Here is a 21704-nt window from a genome sequence, read left to right on the forward strand (position 1 = left end):
GGGAAAAAACCCCAAAAGGTAGGAATTATTCATAGTCCTCTTGGGAGCTCCATTATATTTTTCAAGTGCATTATTTTGTCAGCAAAGCTGTGACAACTTTGGACTTTAAAAACATGTGATACGTACAAAATCAATCAATAAAAATTGGTTTGAAAACATCGATAATAACACACTAACTTTATTACTTAGCACTCCTAACCTGGTTGCTGATCATGAGGTTTTGTAGTCCCTTCACAAAGTATTAACTTTTGAGCCTGCAGACCACTTTCAGCTACATTTGATAGAGATCTCAAAAAACACTAAGTCCCTGAATGTTTAAAAGGCTGGCAACGGGCCAGAGTAAAAGAAATTACTAATGACAAATTAATGCTTATTGATGCTCCTGGTGTGGGAAGGACTGCAGCTAGATGGTCAGTCAGCACAAAGAGACTCTTCTTACTGCCAGCAGCACAAAAATGACAGATAGGGTATCTGGGATTTTGTAGGAGGGAAGGAGCCCAGGATATAGTATGGAGGGGACGCAGGGGACATAGAAGAGAACGAGAAGCATTTGCAGGTTCTGAGAAGGGCTGGGAGTGTTGGAGTATTAGGTGACATGAAGGAAAAGTAGTCAGGATTGCAAAGAATAAAAACTACTGCTTCGTTAGCCCCACAGTTCACAGGACAACCTTCTAATTAAAACATCACAGACCTGGCTTTGTAACGTAACATATATATTAAAAAAATATTTTTTTACATCTGGTAACTGCAAATAAGTGTGGTTTTGGAGTTTGTTTGTTTTTGTTTTGTTTTTTCTTTCAGACTGTGTGATTTTGGTTAAGCTTTATAACACTGTAATGAAGATTTCCTTGAAAAGTCATATAAACCCTGCTGTGAAGATATTTCACTTTTTACAGCCTAGCTACAATACTCTATTAAGCTACGGTGTGAAATTTTTATGCAATGCTTGGTTTCATGGCAGAATTCTTTGCATGAATACAGACATTCATACGGCAGATGTTTTGTGCGTGTCTATTTTTTGTTTTCCTTTCAAAAATTGTGTTATGTCTATGCAAATTCCCTGTACTTCAATAATTTTGTTAAGAGCTGGCAAATATGCTCAGTACTGTATCTTCCAATAGGGATAACACTCAAATATAGCCTTGTCAGCAACTTCTGCAACACTTTGGGAGATGCTCCAAAATTTTTTGTTGCATTTTAAAGTTCATTAATTTGACACATTTAAAATATATATGCATTACAAAATCCCGCATTTCTCACTTCCATTAAAAAGCCTATATTGCAGAGAATGTGATTTTGTCGCTTCCCTTTATTTCCTTCAAGTTCACCATTAAAGAGACAGCATATCTATTCTTTTATTAGAGTGAAAGTTTTATTTCATATGTTGAATCAAAAACAAATAAAATCTTGGCACAAAACATACGGTAAGAGGATGATTTGGCCCAGTTTTCTTTTGATTTTCCTAAATGAAAAATAAAATATTACTTCTAGGGGACGGAATGGGAATGGATTTCTGCATTACTAAGTACATATATTGATCTCATAACACTCAGATGACAACCCGTCAGAACAGTGTGACTATTTCAATAATGCAGGTAGAGACATTTTCACACTTGCTTGAGCAGAACAGCTGCATAGGATGCTACTAAAGTACTCTTGGCTTGACTTACTAATACAATTTAAACATCTGCCAGTGGTCTTATATTTTTTATCAGTTATTAAGAAGGGCAAAGAGATACTGACAAAACACAGCCATTTGACGAAGCTTTCATATTGTAATTAGAGGACTATTTAGCATTATTAAATAAACACACATTTATTCTTGATGTGATACCATTGATTTCAGTAGAAGTAGTTACATCAAGAATGAGAAGAGAAGAAAGCAGTTCACAAAGGAAAAACGGAGATGAAAGGCATTATGTTTAGTGTAACACAGCCTACTGAAAAATGGGATGACTGCCATACCTAAAAAGTGCCAGTATGCACTTAATCTCCCTTCTCAAACAACAAAGGAAATGGAGGTGAAAGCAAAGCTGTCCTCCTCCAGGTCAAATTGTTTCCTGGAATGAGAGCACCAGGGGATGATTTGACTTAAAACTAAAGACATAAAATGTGACTATAAAAATAAAGCTAAGCATCAAACTTAAATGCCTCCCTCAAACGCATTTTGCATCACTCCCCCAGCCTCCACTGCACATGCTTACTCTGGTGCTAGATGGGTAAATCCAATCCGGTAGATTGCCTGCAGTAGCCAAGATACGCCACAGTCTGGGTTCAAATTCCCTAATGGTTCCAAGTTCTTCTTCTTCCACAAAGAGCAACTTACTATGGAAAAATTTCAAAAGTCTGAGTAAAAAACTCTGCAATGATCACTCAACAAGTAACATGAAAGGATAAGGCAAGCCACCTAAAACCTTAGGTTAAATCATAAACACCTAAAGCTGCTAAATCCAATCTTTTAATTTGCATGTCTTTTAGAATTTATATTTATTAGATATCTCTGAAGTTAGTATGAAATTTATATTTTAATGAAATTCAAAATTTTCATTGGTAACACATACTTAGAAGTGTATACTCCAAGGAGATGGATATCCGTCATTCTAAACTAAGGTCCTTCTGATATCCCCCACGTTTAGGCAGGCAAGAAAATAAAGTCTGGCTAAAGTACTCGGGAGTCAGGAAAGACATGCCTGTACCTGAACCAAGCATGATGACAACAGGGCATTCATCTTTTGCACATCAGTCTAGTAGTTAGACCATTCATCTAGGATGCATCTAGGCCTATTTATCGCAAAGGGGATAGAATTCCCAGTTCCTGCATTCCAGGAAAATGCCATAATCACCAGCCAAATACCTTGAATTTTTCACTCTCTTCCAAAAGCTAAACCACTATGCAGCAAATCTTGAAGTCCCATGGAGAACAGACAGGATAATCTGTCCAAGCCCAGCAGTTGACACTCATCATGGAACGGAAGAGAGGATACAGACCTCTCTCCATGAAACATATATGCATTTTTATATTGACTTTGGATAAAAAACAGCCTGAAGAGATTTTAATTTTCTTCTGGAGATACATAACCTGTCTACATAGCCACCAGGGACAGCAAATTCAATGTCCTGGTGGAGATCTAGATAGGCACCTACTCCTTTGGCTGGATAGTAAAGCTGGGCACTTTTGCTCATGTCCTTGGCTCAGACACTTAGGTTGTGCCTAGTTATGAATTAAATTCAAAATTCGCATTTGTCAGAAAGAAATCTCATCATATAATTGATGTTCTAGTCTAAGCCCTAGGTGTGTCATCTCACAGTCAAAGTGAAAAACTCATATAATTGGCTTGTACCTGATCTTTCCCACGCTAGAGCTGCGTGCCAAACATCTAGAGGATATTACAGAAGGAGGATGTTCCCTCTTCACCCAAAGTAGCCCTGTGCATCTCTCAGCTACAGTAATCCCTATACCTGGGGTAGTACCATTTCTTAAGACATCACCTAGACCACTAAATGCACCTTCAGTTGTATGACTCACTTCACATGGAAGGCAAGCATTTATCTCAGAAGTCTGCAAAATATCACCCTTCATTAAAACATATCAGTGATTAGGCATATAAACACCGTCATTCAACCTCATGCCATCTAGCCTAAAGTGTCTTTCAAATGGATGATGGAACTCCTTTAAGGACTATCTAGACGGAAAAAGATTCAGAAGGTTACCTATCAGTCTTCGTATAACTCTGACAACCTTTTTTTTTTCTTTTTACATATTTGTCATTGCCACACCACAGAATGTATAATTCTTTTGTGGCTGAAACAATTATAAGAATTGTTCTGTAAGGGAAAAAAACCACTCTCAAAAGAGATTCTCAGGACTTCATGGAGAAAAGGGAAAAGAGATAGGAAGAAAAAGGAAAAGAACAACAAGAAGAACAACGAAAAGAACAATTTACTGATTCTCATCTTATTCCAGACTAATTAGTTGGCCATTTTATTATATTTAATGATTTCAAGGAAGTGAGTTCATTTTAATTCAGGCTACTGGATGTATAAAGCAGATGTAATACTGAAATGAATCCTATCACACATACATACCCTTTCAGTCACATAAAGGAAGATGAAATATTACTCCACAGCACAATTCAATGACAAGTTTTTGGGACCAGTGTCTGTCTGGCTGAATGGACCACTAATCTCTGTGAGAAAAATTAAGTCTGTCTGATGACTCAAAGCAACCTCAGAGTATTAGAATCTTCCCTTCATATGGTTTATGAGTTATTCCACTACGGCTTTTATAAGGATGGTTAAAAAATAATCAGAATGTTAGAACTTGTAAAGACTGATCAGTTAATCTATGTCATGTCCTACCAATACAAGACTGATCCCCACAGTACTCTTTCTAGGTCTTTGTCCAAGCAAGCTTTGAACTCAACAATTGTTGGAGTTTCCAGCTCTGAGAAACTATTTCACAGCCTAATAGACTGAACTGCTAATTTTTTTCTCTCCTAAATATTTCTCTATCCATACTTTTGTCTCTGCAGGTCACCTTATATGCTTCCTCTTCCTCTATGATTTTACAATGTTGAATTAGTCATGGATTGTTACTGGCTTCATCTCTGTCTCCCCTATTAGCCACCATTTCAGTCAGTTCAACAAATTTTTGTGCTTTATGTAACTCTGCACAGACAATTCTACTTGTGTTTGGTTGTTCTTTGATTTTCCTGTAGGATTAGAGTGAGTTTTACCTACATTTTCACAGGAGCTATCATCAGTTCCATTTTAGCTCTTTCAGGGACTTTTACATTATCTTTCAATCTTCATGGGTATCCTTCTTTTAAATTCCATTTAAATCTTAGTGAGACTTTAGTTGCCAAGCTTCCACCCAAAGCAAATTGAAGTAAAATAATTTTGGGGGCAGACAGAACAAGACACAAAGAGGAGAAGTTCCAGAATTCAGAAATTCAGGCATTCAGAAATACCTTGGCTTGAGAAGCAAAATGAATAAGCTCTAAAGCTATCTGAAATGAGTGTTTCCGCACTTAAAATATGCCTGAGTCCCTAGAGGACTTCTAATCTGCTACCAATGCTCAAACATCACCTCAGTCACCTGTACAGCTCTGAATCCAGCACAGAAACATAACCAAGGGAGAGGAGTACATCTCTCAGGTCTTGCACATACTCAATGAAAAAAAAAAAAAAAAAAGCAGCAGTAGGATCAGTGCTCAGTGCTTCTTCTCGCTCAGAGGAGTCCCCTTTTTACCAGGCCACAAACTTACGTTTCTTTTTACTTATTTTCTCCATCTGGACCCATCAGTCTTGAATTGCTTTCTGCACAAGAGTTTCCAAAAGGACTACAAAGGCGCCTCAACTGGGATATGCCCCAGTCTGGCAGGTAGTGTGACTTGTGGAGTAGTGTGGCAACCTACTCTAGGTGCTCTGTGGATCAATCTCGGATGGGTTGATATGGATCTCAGGTACTAAAGGAAATGTCATACTGGGCCTACATGCTTCCCTCCCTAAGTGCATCACCTTCCTGAGTTTGGCCCTTATCACAAGATTTAGGGTCTTAATTATTATTTGCATTTGTCCTCCAAAATTTACAACACATTTAAGCCCTGCAGATCTCAGCCAATTTCTTTTTAGCTACTCACAGAGATTAAATACTTAATTTTTACTGATAGCATGCTGTCCCCCTCCTCCCTCTCCCTTTTATTTTTATGACTCCCTGGTCAGAACTGGCTCCTTGCAAGCTGTTTTTGTCTGTATTATCACATATCCATTGAGTAACCTGGTCTAGTGACAGGTGTCCCTGCCCATGGCAGGGGGGCTGGAACTAGATGATCTTTAAGGGCCCTTCCAACTCAATCTCTTCTATGATCCCATGATGATTCTATGTCCAGCTTGGTCTCAGCAATGTTCCTCCAAATGAGTTTCTCCACAGCAACATCCTGCTTCCTTTCCAACCACCAAAATTATTTCCTTAAGGGAAATTATTTCAGTCTTAGGTGAAATCCAGATTTCTTTACTGTACCTAGAGATGTCTAATACCCATCAGTAGGAATAAATATTTATCCAGAAATCAATCTGTCACATTATTCACAGACGGACTGCATACAAATTTAGAATTGTGATGACAAGTCCAGCATCCTCCACAGTTCAAGACATGGGCTTTCAAATATCCTATCCCTTTCACGTAGGGTACACTAGTGCATTTCATATAAGGGTGTATTTCATATGCTTTTTCTGCACCTCAGAGGCAACTTTTAGAATTCTTTGGTAAGTGCAAATAGGGAAGAATAGCAATGTTAGCTGAAAAAAAATTAACTAGGTATCCAGCAGAAGTTTTTGATGGCCCAACAGGCATCGGAACTACATAATAAAGGCATACCCCATAGGTTTTGGCCTAGAATAATTTAAAATGCTCTGTATCTGTGTTATTCTGGGTTAATCTGCAGCACTGTAATTAGAAGCTGCTGTGGCTGAAAACTAACCTGGCAAAAAGTGATGCCTGTTTGGCATCTCAGACATTTCCACAAGCACTTAGTGCCTGCCCAACACAGAGGTCAGGCATATACAGAGAGAATGAGACTGGGGCAGTCTGGATTTAGGTTGGTTTAGACTACCATGAAGCTGCACTGTCAGTTGTAAGAAAAGGTCCTATTCTTCTATATTTTGCTGTTTGATTCTACTGTCCCACCCTTGCCTGGTTTTATTCCTGTCAAGGATCAGCCAGTTTTGTTCACTTCCAACATCCTGTCTCAGCCACGTAATGAGAGTGTTAATCTCTAATGAAACACAGGAATAGCCCAAGCTTTACCATGACTTTGTGAACTGGATTGTCTTTCTGCATACCCTAGCATGCTCACATGCAAGTGAGCAGGAGGAGCAGCTGAGAAGAAAGTCTCCCAGGCAGGAGTTAATTAGATGAAAAAACAGGCAACCTTATCCTTTAGGTCTGCAACCAAGGTAAAGATATTTGTGTGCAGACATAATGCTACCAAGTACCTGAGCTCTACTGCAGATGCTTAAGGAAAATATAGCAGGGGAATATCGGAAAACAGAGATGTCTGTTATGTGCCTGCCTTCCACAGATTTTCAATAACACTTAAGAGCTTAACATCTTTTATGCTTTTGAAACCATTCTTAATAAAATAACATTAGACCTTTCACAAATCTGTCACTTCCTGGGCCACCTTGACCTAGATCAATACACTCCTGTTAACTGTTATTATGTGCTGTTCACAGGTCCTCCATCAGTACCTTGTGGAAAGGGCAGTTTTCAATGTGACAGGCTTTTCTGAATTAATTTTCGAGTATGATTTTAAGAAATAATGTGTCAAAAGTATTATAAAAATCCCTGTACTGTAACACCTATTTCATTTTCTTTATTCACTGCTTGTTTTGTTCAGTACAAGAATTCTAGCTTGGTTTGCAAGATTCAACAGAAATCTTTGGGGGTATTCTTAAAAAAGAAATATTCCAAAATGGATATACATGTGCAACAGCTACATCTTCTGACACTTGTACCATGAACGTTCTCACTGTGCAAAATAGGTGTGTAATAATTTTAGCATCATTTAAATTCTTGATGTTGATGTGACGTATCAGTTTCCATCCTTCATAGTTTTCCATTACACGCCCACAAAAAACAGGATTTAAACTATATACTCAAGTTCTGTGTTGTCTTTTCCAACTTTCTTCCTCGTTTGCACTACCAAATCTATTTTTTCTTTCACACGTACAATGTATCCTGTAGTCCCCATCAGTTCAACTACATGGCATATAGCATCTGTTGAACCACTTCTTCCAAACAGTGTGTTGTGCTTTGTACGTACAGTGAATTAAGAAATTGCACAAGTAATCCTCAGGGATGTTTCCTCCAATAGTCTCCCTTTGCAATCACTTATTAAATGAAAATTGATTTTCTCATATTCATGCAAGAAATCAGAACCTTCAGACAATGTCCATCTCTCATGAAGCATACGTGATAGGAGTGGGCAGGACTGTACCAAATTGTCTGGTTTAGCAGATGAGGAATGAGGTTTAGTTGCTTAACAGAGGCAGTTAGTGAACTAGCATCTCCTGCACGGCTTCCAGCTGCCACCCCACAGTGGCCCGGCTCTATAGATTCCATGTTATTTATGCATGGCCCTATGCAAGGTGACCCTATGCAAGATGTTTTCAATACCCTTAAGTATCTGAATGCACTAAAAGGATAAATTGAGGAAACGAAATCCCAATTAGAAAGTTTATCTGTTATGCTAAGAATCGTCAAAACACAAAAAGACCCAACTTTACCGTTACTAATACGAATGTGGTTTAACTCTTCTTGTTTCCTTTTTGTCAATCTCAGTTTAATAATGTACTAATTCTTAACATGTTAGTTTCTTAGACCAGTTGCAATGCTATTTCAGTATTCGGAAAGGCCTACATAAATGTAAATGGTGACTAAGGTGCTAAACAATAGTAATTAAATATAGTATCAGCCTCTTCACATCCACTCTTTGATGGGCCTGCAATTTTCCCACACAGAGACCTGAATCATCCATTATACATCTCAATTGTCTATGCCCTGGGCATTCCACATTTGAAAGTCAAGTTTGTGGGTGTTTTTTTTTTCTTTTTGAGGAGATTGATGAGAATCCTATCCCCATATAAAATTATAATTTTTACTGACGTATTGCTAAATTATGGGATTTAGAAAGAATTTCAAATTACTGTTGGTTTGGATTGGGGGTTTTTTTTGTGGGTTGTTTTTTTTTTTTATTGGGACCAACTTAATAATTTAGGCATTCCTTAAAATGCAGCTTTTAAAGTTTTGTATACCCTGGAACATTTTTAGATGTCACAATTTACTGGGTAGGTTCACACTATGACATAGTAGTCAATGAACTCCCTAAGTTACAGATGTGGTTTTATTTACGTTTCCAAATCCTGGTTTCAAAGCATAGAAAAAAATAAAAACAATCCATGCAGCTTTTGGTTGATCTTTTTTTTACTGAAAACAAACTTTATCCCACAAAACCAGCAAAGAGATGATTCGAAACTTATTATTATTGCCTGGGGTGGAATCTGCTTTGGTTTACTCACTCAAAGCAAATCAAACAGTTACGGTTCACACCTCAAATGGATCAGAATGTAGCTCATTTTACAGTGAGCTAACTGGTTTTAAATATAGATTAACCCATATCACAAAAAAAAAATAAATTCCTAAGCATTAATGAGTAAAACATTTTTACCTCACTGAATCTAAATCTGTCGTGTCCCTAACTTAGCATAGTAAGACAGGACTGAATGCTAGAAGCAACTTCCCAATATGAATATGAGTTAAGAAAAAGGAATCCTGAAAGGAAAGTTACCTCTAGAAATCTTATCTATCTGAAAATTGACTTTATTTATTTTCACGGGAATTGCAATATCTTTAAAAGAGCCTGTGCAGAAATGGGTATTCATATTTTCTGTAACTTTATAAAGTACAAAGAAATATGAGGCTATTATAATTCCCCGTTAAAATCTAAAAACATATGTTCTGAAAGAGAAGAACAAAACCTATGTTTTCTTATTTACTCCCATGGAATTACATGAGATGTTAACAAATCATGATTTCAACTTAGAAATTTTACTCCAAGTTACTCTTGGAGTAATCTGTGGTCTCTTTTCAGGCAGCGTGAATCACTGAACATCAGTAGAACCAGTATTCAGCATTCAGGACAGAGGAAGGCACCTAATCTCTTTAACGCGGTTCTTTAAGGTTCTGCCAGCTCCTTTCAATGTGAAGTCTACAAAAATCACAAAACCTTTTCTAGCATTTTGGATTTAGGATTTGAAGATCAGTTATGTGCCACAAAGAAGTGCACCTTGATAAGCGTGATGGAGAATAGAATGGGTGAGTTTCTGTACCTTGGTACCACAAAGGAGCGCACAGCTTTGAAAAGACTGTACTAGTTGAAGCAGCAGTAATATGGATGAGAACTCGCATGTTACAAAGCAATAGCATGGCCCCACTCTATTTATGTTCTTCAGCTTCATGAAGATTTTATTTCTATTTAGCTTCCTCAGTGCATGAAGGATGTAAGACACGGGGCCATGCAGACCACCCCACCACTCTACTTGTAAGCTTGTCTTGAGCTACTATTCTTTTCCAGCACAAGAATTAGAAACATGACTTTTAATCTCTCTGAAACTTAAGACATCCAGCTCACATGTTAACTTGATTGAAAATTAACAAAAAGGAATCTAGTTCCAGTACTGCAGTGATGACCCATTTGTAAATTATGATAAATTCTTTAACCAAGCAGAGCAATGGGAACTCTCTTCAGAGTACGAAAACCTCTTGAAAGCCACAGAAATAAACAACAGGTTGAACCTAAGTCTTGGGGTACAAATCTACAGAGTGTACACTGAAGCACATGGCTCTGACACGTCAAGAATTGGTGTTTTCTCTCGTAATTACCAATAGTACTACGGGGAAGAATATAAAATTAATAAAAAAAATATTAGAAGGCTCAGTTAAAGCACTGGACCATGACTAGGACTGGTCCTGTCGATATGCAGTTACATTAGAATGAGATGTTAACTATGAATAACCTAGTTCTAGCAGTTCATAGGTACAGTCACATATACAAATGTCATGACTGTCATGCTATCATGATATTCTGCAGAAGGTGTTCATGTTCTACCATTCCTCAACTTGGTATATAAATATAAAAGGTAGAACATATAAACATTTTAACATATGAAAAGTATTTCAGGCTAGCTTCAAATTATGTGGTAGCGGTCTCAGAAAACTTTATTCAAATAGCAATTTCAGGACCACCCCTCTGAGAGAGGAGCTAGTTTTAGAGGACTTCGTGATGCGTAATGCTTGATGAAGCAATGGTCTCAGAGCTCATGAAGCTCTAACAGCAGGAGTTAAGAATACATAATATGGGTCTTAGTGACAATAAGGGTAGTGATTTTCTTAAACCAGATTTCTAGAACAAGAAATTCGGAGTGACCATGGCTGAGGATGAGAAGAGAATTGGGCTGAGTTAATGATCTATTTCACCACATCAGTGTATTTGTGAGAGCCCTTTCTGCTGCTGCTAAGATCTCTCACAAGGCAGTGGCAGGCGAAGGCCACACAGAAAAAGAGACCCACAGTTGTGCATGTATACGGACCTTGAAGCAAGGATGTACTCCTGGTCCCATAGCTTAAATATAGCCAAAGATTCTGATTCCCCAACAGTCTTGGCTACGAATGACAGAAAATTCAGGATCATAAATTCCTGCTTGTTTCTAAAAGCTATCCTTTGGACTGGGATAAGGGAATACATCAGCCTCCTGAAAAATATCCTCTGTAAATTTGGTCCGTATGTAGTGTTCCCGTTACAGTTAGGACAGTGAGGGAACTTGGTAGATGAACTGCTGACAAGTGGATTTATGTATCTGTTTCATGAATTGACCACTTCTGACAAAGTGGAAGAGGAAACTTAATTTGGCATGGCATGCATGCCAGTATCATTCCACTGCTCTAATCTGGTGCTGCCTGAAAGCTTATTTTGGTGGGTATTGTGCCCTGGAATGACACAGAGCTAGAACTGGTGGAATGTCAAAAGACTTCCAAAAATAGCTTAACCAAACAAAATCAGCTGACCTGTGGAAGTATGAAATGCACATTTAGAAACACTAAGAGCTGGAATGTAGGTGAGGCTAAGTACAGGAATGCCAGGGTTATGTGAATATCTAACAACAACATATATATCACCAATAAGGACATTTATAAAAACCAGTATTTTTATTTTTAAGTTACTCTGAATTTCTAAACCTCTTAAAATATTAACTCAGGACTCCCAAATTCACTCTGGTAGGTAGCTAAGGATTGTTAATCTTATTTTTACTGCTGGGGAAACTGAGGCAGAGAGGTTCAGTGACTTACCCAAGGCCACAGAGGGAGTCACTGTCAGAGCCGGGATTAGAGCTCAGGAGTTTCTGGCTCCCAGTCCCAAGCTCAGACCACTAGACCATGGCCTCAGGACATTTCCAGCTGGTCTTCAGTCTAAAAAAAAGTAAATTCTCAAGTATGTTACAAATATGTAACATATATATATATTTCTTTTTACTTTGAATGTAATGGTATGAATGAGAACACATTGCTCGTAAGTCAGTGATGAAAAGCAAACCCGTACTTTTTATCTGAGTTACCTTTATCATACATATGTGTATGATGAAGGTCTGCAGAAAAATCTTGATTTAAATTGCAGCCAATACAAACAGCTATTGTATTTTTCAGGGTAAGGAACAAATTGCCTTTCCAACCCAGCCAGCATGTCATTTATATTAATGGTGAGGAATGCCAAGTTGCTCTGTGTGTAAGTAAACTCTATTAAGAAAGTCACGTCCCCTGGTGAAGCTAGATCCTTAGTAAATTTTACTAGCTAAGCACTGAGCTCCATGTCAGAGTAATTACACCTTTTATCCACTGTGAGCTCTCTCTTAGCTTCTTCATACTCCTTAATTTCCCACTTCAGCTAATTTAGCAGTAAAATCGCGAAGGTTTTAAAAGGTTAGCTACCGAGGAACTGGCGCATGAATGTTCTGTTAAGCTCCATGCATTGAAATCACATCATGTAGAAGAAGGAATTAATTAAGTAACAATTAGGTAGTGATGGATCATTGACAACATATATACACTTTGGTGCTAAAATTAATCTCCCTTGTAAATCCAATACATTGTGTATCTTCTCATCTACACGCTGGCAAGTTTTATACACGAAATATAAAATGGACAGGCCCTTCAGCAATATGTTAAGAAAAGAAGGTATATCTTCTGGCACTATCAAAACTACAGATTATTTTAAAAAGTCATATAGCGACATATTTTTTTTTAAAGAATTTAAAGAGTAATGAGAATAGCAAAAGGAGAAGAAATTTTTAAGGCAGGTGATTTTAAAGTGACTGTAAGGACATTTGTTATATGGAAGTACTTAGTATGTCGAAAGTGCTAACAATGGTGTAGTATTCTCTTGCTATCTACTTTTACAAGTTGCCATATTGTTTCCTTGTATTGACAGTCAGCTGCTTAATACATAGATTGGCAGTTAGCCCGGTCAGTCCTCGATTCTAAAAGCCTCTTAGCAGATGAAAAAATCTTTGGTTCATTCACACCTTGTAGAAAGGATGACAGGGCAGAAGTGACATCCAGATCCATTTAGAGTATACTTTGAGTCTGATTTTCCTTTGCCTTGCACCTTGTGTTGTCATTTATAGCTGTGCAAAGGGAGCACAAAATGGATATAAAACACTGCTGCCCATGTGAGGAGAGAATTCCGATTTGGTTGCATTATTTCCAGAGGTGATCACAAAAAGTGCCAGGCAGTGAAAAAATCTGGCTCTCCATAGAAAGTCTAAACAATTTTGACACAATGCATAAAGTAGCAGCAGCGCTTTCCAAACAATTTACAGAAATTGCACTTTTGCTTTGGAGTAGTGGGTATTTCCATTTGCTGTTTGCTTGGTATTTTCATAGAATAAACAGTAAATGTTAAACTCATCTACAGAAAACAAATCCCATTTCTTCCTTTATTTGTTATAAACGTATTTAACTGTGAGTCCTAGAGTATATCCTCGCATAAAAAGGTCCCACATAAGATTTCCACTAGTTCTACCTTTCCACGTGCTACTTAAACCCAGTACTTAGAAAGTGACACTTCTACACATCCTCCTGGAATCCACGCCAAAGCTGGCATTATCACAACAGCTGGTCTCAGTCCATCAGAGTTCAATACTGTGCTGGCTTTAGTATGGGGGGAAATTATTGTCTCAGCATCTACCAAACAGTGGTATCTCTGCTATATGATCTACCACTGCTATGATAATGGAAGACCTACTGCCAAGTATCTTCCAGATACAAACTAACATGAGCAGAAAAGGCCTGCAAATATTAGATTAACAAATGTGTGTTAACAAAATTGATAGTTAACAAATTAAGGACCTAATCTGGCTGTTGCTGAAGACGTGGTCAAGAATTCTTTCTACTTAACAACAGACGTTTAGTGTATAATAATTAATTCAATACGTATGGACATTTATTTTCCCATACTAATTGGTGGACATTTTTCTGGCCCTTCCCAGAAATCCTTCCTGTTACACTTAGATGCCATGGTGGGCCTGGCAGCTCAGATGTGTTGATTAGGAACAGAAACAGAAATTGACTTCATCAGCAGCTGTTGACCTAAGAGTACAGCTACAGTAAATAATGTCTCTTGATGTTTCTGTTAGAAGATTTCTTTTCATTTAATCACAGTCATGTACTTCATAGGGTCATCCTATGACATAGTTCCCAAACCTATTACCATTGCCCAAAGCCTACCCTTCAACCAAGTGGCTAAAGAACAAATGAATACATTTTTTTCTCCTTCTTATTTTAGTAATAGGGTATTATAGATTGGGAGTTCTTGGGCATTTTTTTCTTTGTTGTTGTTGGTTTTGTTTCCTTTTTCCCCCTTCCCCTTCTGGATTCAGTGCTTCTTTAAGTATTCTGAATTGCTAGTCTGGCTTGACTGAAAAGTACTGTGTGTTTGTTGTGTGTCTGCATGTGTGATACCAACTGTTGGACTGCTTGATGTTAGATGAGGACTTACGCTTAGAGCTGTTCTACAGTTGGCGCTCTGGCAGATCTCTCCTCACCAATGACAATGACGTCTTCGTGCGGGGGAGAGACTGTTTTATAATATTACACTTGCCACGGCCTTAATTTTCCTGATGGGGAATGATTATGATTTCATTTATGTTAATCAAAATCATGAGTCATTCCATTCATGTCAGTAGCATTAAAGAGCTCTATAGACAAGTACGAGTTCAGAATCAGGCTTCTGGTGTTTAATCTGAAAGGATATCTGAAAAACTTCATTAAAGATAGATACCGAAGGATAGATCCTCTGCTTACTTTGCATTACTCAGTCATGCCATTAGCATAAAACATCAAATAAAGAACTATAATGACAGCTGGCAATGTGTCACAGTCCAGGGGTTTTCTGTTTACCTCTGGTACAGAAAACACGCCTGAATCAACGAGATTTAAGATAATATTTCAAGTATGACAAAGCTACTGTATTAGGTCTCCCTGCCCTTGGAAGTTGGCATTAATGTTTCAAAAACTTATTTCCTTCCTTTGTTTTTTTATGTCACTCACACATAACTTCAATGCAAAAGACCTGAAGGCAAACAATATTTAAGTAAGACCTCAGACAGTGAGTTAACTTTTATAGCCCTGTCCATAATGAATATTATGTCTGGTAAATACAGGAGCATCAAAACAGTGATCACAATTCATAAAGTTTGTTTTGTAAGTATCTCATAAAGCCCTATCAAATCTCCCTTCTTTTTTTAAAAGCAAAAAAAACCCCAACATTTTCCAAAATGTAGTCATTCTAAAGCAATAAAAGGTTTTGTACTGGTGTCTGTCTCCTGCTCAGACAGAGAAATTGTGCAAGGGATGATGGGCCCTAATTTAGTCCTCACTGATAAGTACTTTTAAGACTAAATATTCTTGAAATTGCACTTACTTAAATTACACTCAAGCTCCATGTAAATCTAAAAAAAAGACGATGGGGGGGGAAATCATTTCAAGAGGTCTAGCAAGCTATCAGAATATTGCTTTATTATATCTCTTCAGATTTTTTCCATTTTTGAACTCAGAGAATTATTGGGATTTGAGAACATTTTTTAGAAATCTGTTTGATACATTACAGACCCTAGAAACTATTACTGTGGAATAAACTCTCAGCTTCACTACAAGCACATGCCTTAAGAGACCAAATCAGAGTTGAGGGTTTTATCAACAAACCAGGATGAAAAGGAAGCTGAAGGAAGGGATCTTTTAGTATGTTTTATATAGGTCTCACTGAGTATCTCACTGAAAACTAAAGATCTATCTGTGCATCTTGCTTTTCCAGTACAATGGGAATAGCAAAAATATTTTCTCCCAATTCCCAATGAAAGCTTTATTTTCACCCTGTTAGACCATGTGTTCAGTTTTATACCCTACACTTCCTCAGCATAAGAAAATTCTTGTACAGCGAAGCAATCAGATACTGTCTTCAGGCTGAATACAAGTGTTAGTTAAACCACTGGTGCCTTTTCAGAAGACCTTGATATAATTTCCACTCTTGGTAACTGTGGGAATTACACATTTTTCTTGTCTTTGTAATAACATTGCTCTGTATTTCAGTAAGAACACTTGGGCACATAGCTTAATTATAAGGCAACAGATTTTACATATCTGTGATGGAAAACAATTAGAAACCTCACCCTTTGCTTTTCAATAAACTAAAGTGAAAGAGAAACTGAAGAAATATAAAACAGAGAAGTGACCTACCGTGGTTGTCTTTATCCGTCCTCCCGGTTGTGTACAGGTCCAGCCTGATTTATTGATTAGCAAATCACAGCCTTCTCCTTCTAAACATGGAAGCATTTCACACCACTGTTTTGTTTTGATAATTCGTGCTATGGAACAGAAAAGAAAAAAACAAACAACCAAAACAATTGGCAGGAGAATTCACATTTCACTTATCTCTAAACACTTTCTCATTTGAGTTGTCTATTTTCATCATCCGATAATGCAGCCATAGGTTATGATGTAGACAGCCCTAGGCAATTTACAAAATTATTTACAACACCTGCTGTGCCAACAAATTCCATAATAAAAATAGAACTCAAAAACCAACAATAAAACAAAAGACAGCTCTGTTATAAATCGAAAGAACATAAACGTTAGTTAATTTTCTAATCCCGTGCTCCTTACAGTCAAGTAAATATTGTTGGGGGGCTAACAACCAAAGACCTACTATCCTAACTAATCATTATGGTAGCCTAAAAGTGACCTATGACTGGGATCCATTGTGTTAGACTCTATAAACCTGAGCAGGTTTATACCTTCTTATCCTGAAGTGCTTACAGTGTAAATAGACGAGACACACAGTGGAGAGAGGAAAAGCTATAATAAACAGTAGAGGGGTCAACATAATCACAGCAATTGTGAAACTCTGTGATACTTGCAATGGTAGGGGCATAGTTAGGGCAGGAACCAGGAACATAAGAAGGGCAGGTGTTAAGAATAAGAGGGAAGATTAGAACAAACACCCTATTACCTTATTGCTACAAGGGAAAGGAAGCCTAGTGAGGAAGGTCCCTAACTGTCTGAAAGGTGGTGTGTGTGCGTGCGTGCATGCGCGTAGTGCGTATGCATGTGCGTGTGCGCATGCGTGCACGTGCCTCCTCTTAATGCTTGCATCTCTGGTAAGCTGGTTCTGCAAAATTTCCTCAAGGCCACGCACAGCAAGGAGTCTTGGAACAACAGAGCTCTGACTGCATTGAAGTAGACGCAGAGGAGCTGTAAGGAGAAATTTTTCTCCAAGGCAGGGAGAAAAGGGGCTTTAATTCCTGTAGACTTGTTTCTGGATTATAATAGCACTTCTTTGGAGTTCACCTCTGTAGTATCTGGGTTCCTTCTCATAGAGTATTAAGCAATATGACTAATATCTAATATTTCTTTATTCTTTCACTCTCCCCCTGTAGGCAAAATTGTAGGCTGGAGTGTTAGTTTGCTATACTTTTTATAAAATACATATACAGAGATGCACTCACTTGCGTGGTGCCATATACTCATCCTAAACAAGGTAAGGCCCCCAAACATTCTATCTTTTGCTCAAACTGTAAGTCTCGCAGTCCACAGAAAATGGTCCTCAGTTCCTTCAGAGGTCATCTCAGCAATCCTGGGATAGACTATAAGAAAGCTTCATCACCTCCATTTGTATGTAAGTGTCCTAGGATTCAAGGGCAGAACAAGTTCCACATACAGGGACACAGATCATGTCTTCCTCTCTGTTGATGTTTGACACCAATTCGTGCAATATACCTCCACACAGTCATGGGCCCAACAAAACGAGAACTACAGGAGAAATACTTAGCAAGATAAGCGTGCGAGAAGCTTATGATGCTCCAAATTAATTTTGGGTCCAAGGAGCTTAAAAGCAGAAATCTACACCCAGTGGCAGTTGCAGTGGTTTATGCTCACCTGAACGTGTGATTCAGTTTCCCTACCCCCCTGACTTCCTCTGTCTGAGACCACTTAAGAGTACGATTCCCAGTGCCACTGCATCATGGCAAGAAATAGAAGTGTAATTTAAAGTCTTTTAATAAAATCCTTTCCAATATTTTGACACAAAACAACTTGTGTCCTCAGTCCCGGTACAATTGTTGGTAAGCTCTAGCAATATAATGAACACTGATTTCTTTCAGTGGAAGCTCAATCTGAAATTCATATTAAGATTTTCATTATAAAAAACATTCTAGCTCCCAAAGGTCTACATAGGAATTTGCACTGTTCATTAGGCAATATATATATTGCTTGAGGAATGATTCCTAAACAATTTTCATAACTACAATTTTTTGAAGCAAATCCACTAAGTTTTTATAGCACATAATATACAGAAATCTGGATTGTGCTTGGGGTCCATAGGTACTGCTCTACTGAGAACTGGATAATATCAGTTTTCGAGGCTAACATCTCCTATGTAACAGATAATAGCCCCATCCTTTCTGAGTGAAGGCATGCCTCCAGTTGCAGGCTTTACAGAAAAAGCTCAGTAAAATGTTAACACCAAACCTCACCCATTTGCATGGATATATTTTGCAATTCACATATGGAAATGGCTATTTCTATCAATGTTTCAACAATATGAAGGATCGCTGAAAGCCTGAATAGTCAGTTAAACTCAGAAATACGTACTAGATTGCCTTTACTCTCTCAGGTGGGAGGTTTTCCTGGAAACATAATTTGAAATATTCTTTAAAAAAAATATTTCTCTCCTCTGTGAATTACTGTTAGTGTTTGCTTGGTTGCTATCTCAGAATGCAGCTATCGGTAATATCACAAGTATATGGAGTCCTTGCTCTGGGTATTGGCTGTATCCACACAAATTTAGAACACACCAAGGGTATTTTACAGAACATAAAGTCTAAAACATTTCTGTGTTAAGTGTATAGACTAGCTCATGCATTTAGACCTTGAGATTCACAACCAACTTCTTTTGGGGGAAAAGCTACTCAGCTCACATGGTTTAAAGCAAATCAGCATCACAATGGTTTATTAATTAATGACACACAACCAGCAGCAGTGCAGGATCAATACCAGTAATACAGAAAAGTAAACCATTGTACTACACAAGAAATGTTTGTAAACACTTGGGAATTCCTCAACACCCACTCAGAACTAACCCCAAACACTTCTATCACACACAGCCAGAGGCGCACCCCGCTCTCCCATCCCCTCCGGGCCGTGGGGATGCCCCCGCACCCCCCGGGCAGAAGAGGCGGATCCATCTCCAGGGCATCCCTGTGTGCCAAAAGCTGGCCAGGTGGGCGCCCTTGCCCTTGCACAGATATCAGGTGAAGCGTATACAGACACGCTGTCCTGTTAAACACATGCAGCCACAGTCGCAAACGGGAGGCCGTATTCGTGCCTGTGGGGTCACATCTATTTTTGCATTTTCACTTTTCAGTTTCCCATTACAGCAGAGTATCACAGTGAAGCTAAATACATAGTATAAGAGCAAAGTACACAACGATTTTATCAGCATAGTATCAAGAATTTCTATCAGTAATTGAAACTGAGTTAGACTAGTCAAAGCAAAGGAATACAATGTATTTCCTGAGGCAGTGTAGTTGCCTTTTTACTGCTATATTCACCAGGGGTGAAACTCAGCCCTCTGCAGACAAGACAGCAAAAAGCCTATCGGATTCTTCAAATCCACTCCAAGCTCCATTATAAAGAATTAAGTGGCACTTAAATGATACATAGGCTTTGTGCAGACCTTCTGCAAAGAACTGAATTTCATCTTAAGAATCTGAGCTGACACGACTTTGCATCTCCTCAGAAGGGCTGTGCCCCTTCACTTAAACTGAAGCTAATAGGAAGTGACGGTGCTCAGCCCATGGTAGAATTGCTTTGCCGGGTAATACCATCTGAACTGGAGAACAAATGGGCTTTATCCAAGGGTTTTTCATACAAACAGTTCTGAGGTGTTGCAGGCTGGCAGAGGTTATATCAACACGACGCCAAGCTACACACCACAGTGTTCTCCACGGTTTGGTAAGATAGAGCAATTTGCAATGGATTTCCAGTTATTAGTAAAAATAAATAAATACAAGTCTCTATTCATGATCAGTATTTTCCAATTTGAGACAGAACACCCCAGGTTATTTTCTGCTAAGTACTGCAACTAGACACGTTTTGTCACTAAGCTTCTCACCTGGTTTAACATCATATATATACTTTCCTATAGAAAATCAGCTTTATTTTCTATACTTCCTTTTCACACATTCACTCTCCGTTCAGGCAGTTATCAATTGCTGCATCTCTAGTCAATCTCATAACTGAAAATCCTGAACTTTTTATGATAGCAAAAAAGTGAGATAAATCTTGTTCAGCAGAGTAAATGCAGCCATCTAAAATATGTTATATTAAAACACTCAGATTGTTACAGGTCATTTTCTCATTTTTTTTTTTTAATGTTAGAAACTAAACTTTGAAATAAAAGTAAAAAATATGTGGTTTTTTTTCATCCAATAAGAATACTGATTTGGATGCGGAGACTCAGGTTTTCAGGTTACATCATAATCCCATGCAGAAAAGGTGGTGTGTGAAATGAATATTTACAAATCATAATGAAAACCATGGTACAAGTACCTAAATAAAGTAAAAAAGAGATGTCTTAGTTGATGTTTCTCAGTCAGTTCCAGATGCCTGAAGTAGTGAGTGGAAGATTCTTTGTAGCTGGGAGTGGGGAAAATTTTTCCTAAGCCCAAGCAGAGTATACCATTTTGAAACATGCTTCTTAAATGAGAGCTTAGCTCACCTGTACTTCTCATAGAATGATGTTCTGCTTCATGTTATTTTTTTTCAATGAAAACTTGTAGCACTTAATGCAAAATGTAAAGTATGCAGTGGAGAAATTATTTCCTTTTTCATTTTCTTACATTATTTCACTGTTGTGAACTTTGAAGAAAGCTGATCAGCGTAGCCGATTCCCAAAGTTCAGAAATGCCTGTGGGTTCATCAGTTTAGGTGCAGCTAGATACATTTACCCTAGTGTTCCTCTCTTGCCCTGTTAACTCTAAACAGGACCTACATCTTTTATTATTAATCACCTCCAACTGATCCCAGCTGGTTCCATCATCCCACTCCTCTCCCAACCTCTCTGTTCTCTTTATCTCATATTTTTCCTTTTCCCTTCTTCCATTTTTTTCAGCTGTAGCCTTTTGCTCCAACCATTTCTCTCCTTTCCCTGATTCAGTACATATATACTATCTACCCATCAGAGATCCCAAAACACTTTGCAGAACTTATGTTTAGCTAGTTTTACCTATGACTGGTAAATGCTGGTCATTGTCCCCATTTTGTACAGAGGTTAATCAACTTGACCAAGGACACGCAAGAAACTTGTTGCAGAGCTGGAAACAAACCCTCTGAATACTTAGTGGTTGCTAGCCTGGAGACCTTTGTCCCATTTTCCTTCAGAAAGAGAGTGTCCTTTAATACATATATATAAGAAATTAAACAACAACAATAAAAAATATGCAAAGTAATAGGCTTTTAAAAACATACATCAGTTAAATTGCAGCAGCAGGAAAGAGGCCAGCAGAAACACAAACGGAATCACAGTACTGTAATA

The 21704-nt window shown here is 38.0% G+C and overlaps 1 protein-coding gene across 6 annotated transcripts in view; it reads right to left on the reverse strand.

Annotated features, from left to right (window-relative positions):
• The window catches only part of TAFA5 (TAFA chemokine like family member 5), a 444786-nt gene that overhangs the window by 60903 nt on the left and 362179 nt on the right, over window positions 1-21704 (reverse strand). For 4 of the 6 annotated variants that reach the window (XM_063323371.1, XM_063323370.1, XM_063323374.1 and 1 more), the window contains 2 exons: window positions 16349-16476; window positions 11909-12028 (listed from right to left, as the gene is read on the reverse strand). In XM_063323371.1, the coding sequence (XP_063179441.1) occupies window positions 12002-12028; window positions 16349-16476 (155 nt within the window). In that variant the 3' untranslated portion in view covers window positions 11909-12001. The remainder of the gene's footprint in view (window positions 1-11908; window positions 12029-16348; window positions 16477-21704) is intronic. The other 2 variants (XM_063323373.1, XM_063323372.1) reach the window with 1 other exon arrangement.

The sequence above is a fragment of the Chroicocephalus ridibundus genome, chromosome 1, assembly GCF_963924245.1.
Source record: "Chroicocephalus ridibundus chromosome 1, bChrRid1.1, whole genome shotgun sequence".
Taxonomy (NCBI): domain Eukaryota; kingdom Metazoa; phylum Chordata; class Aves; order Charadriiformes; family Laridae; genus Chroicocephalus; species Chroicocephalus ridibundus.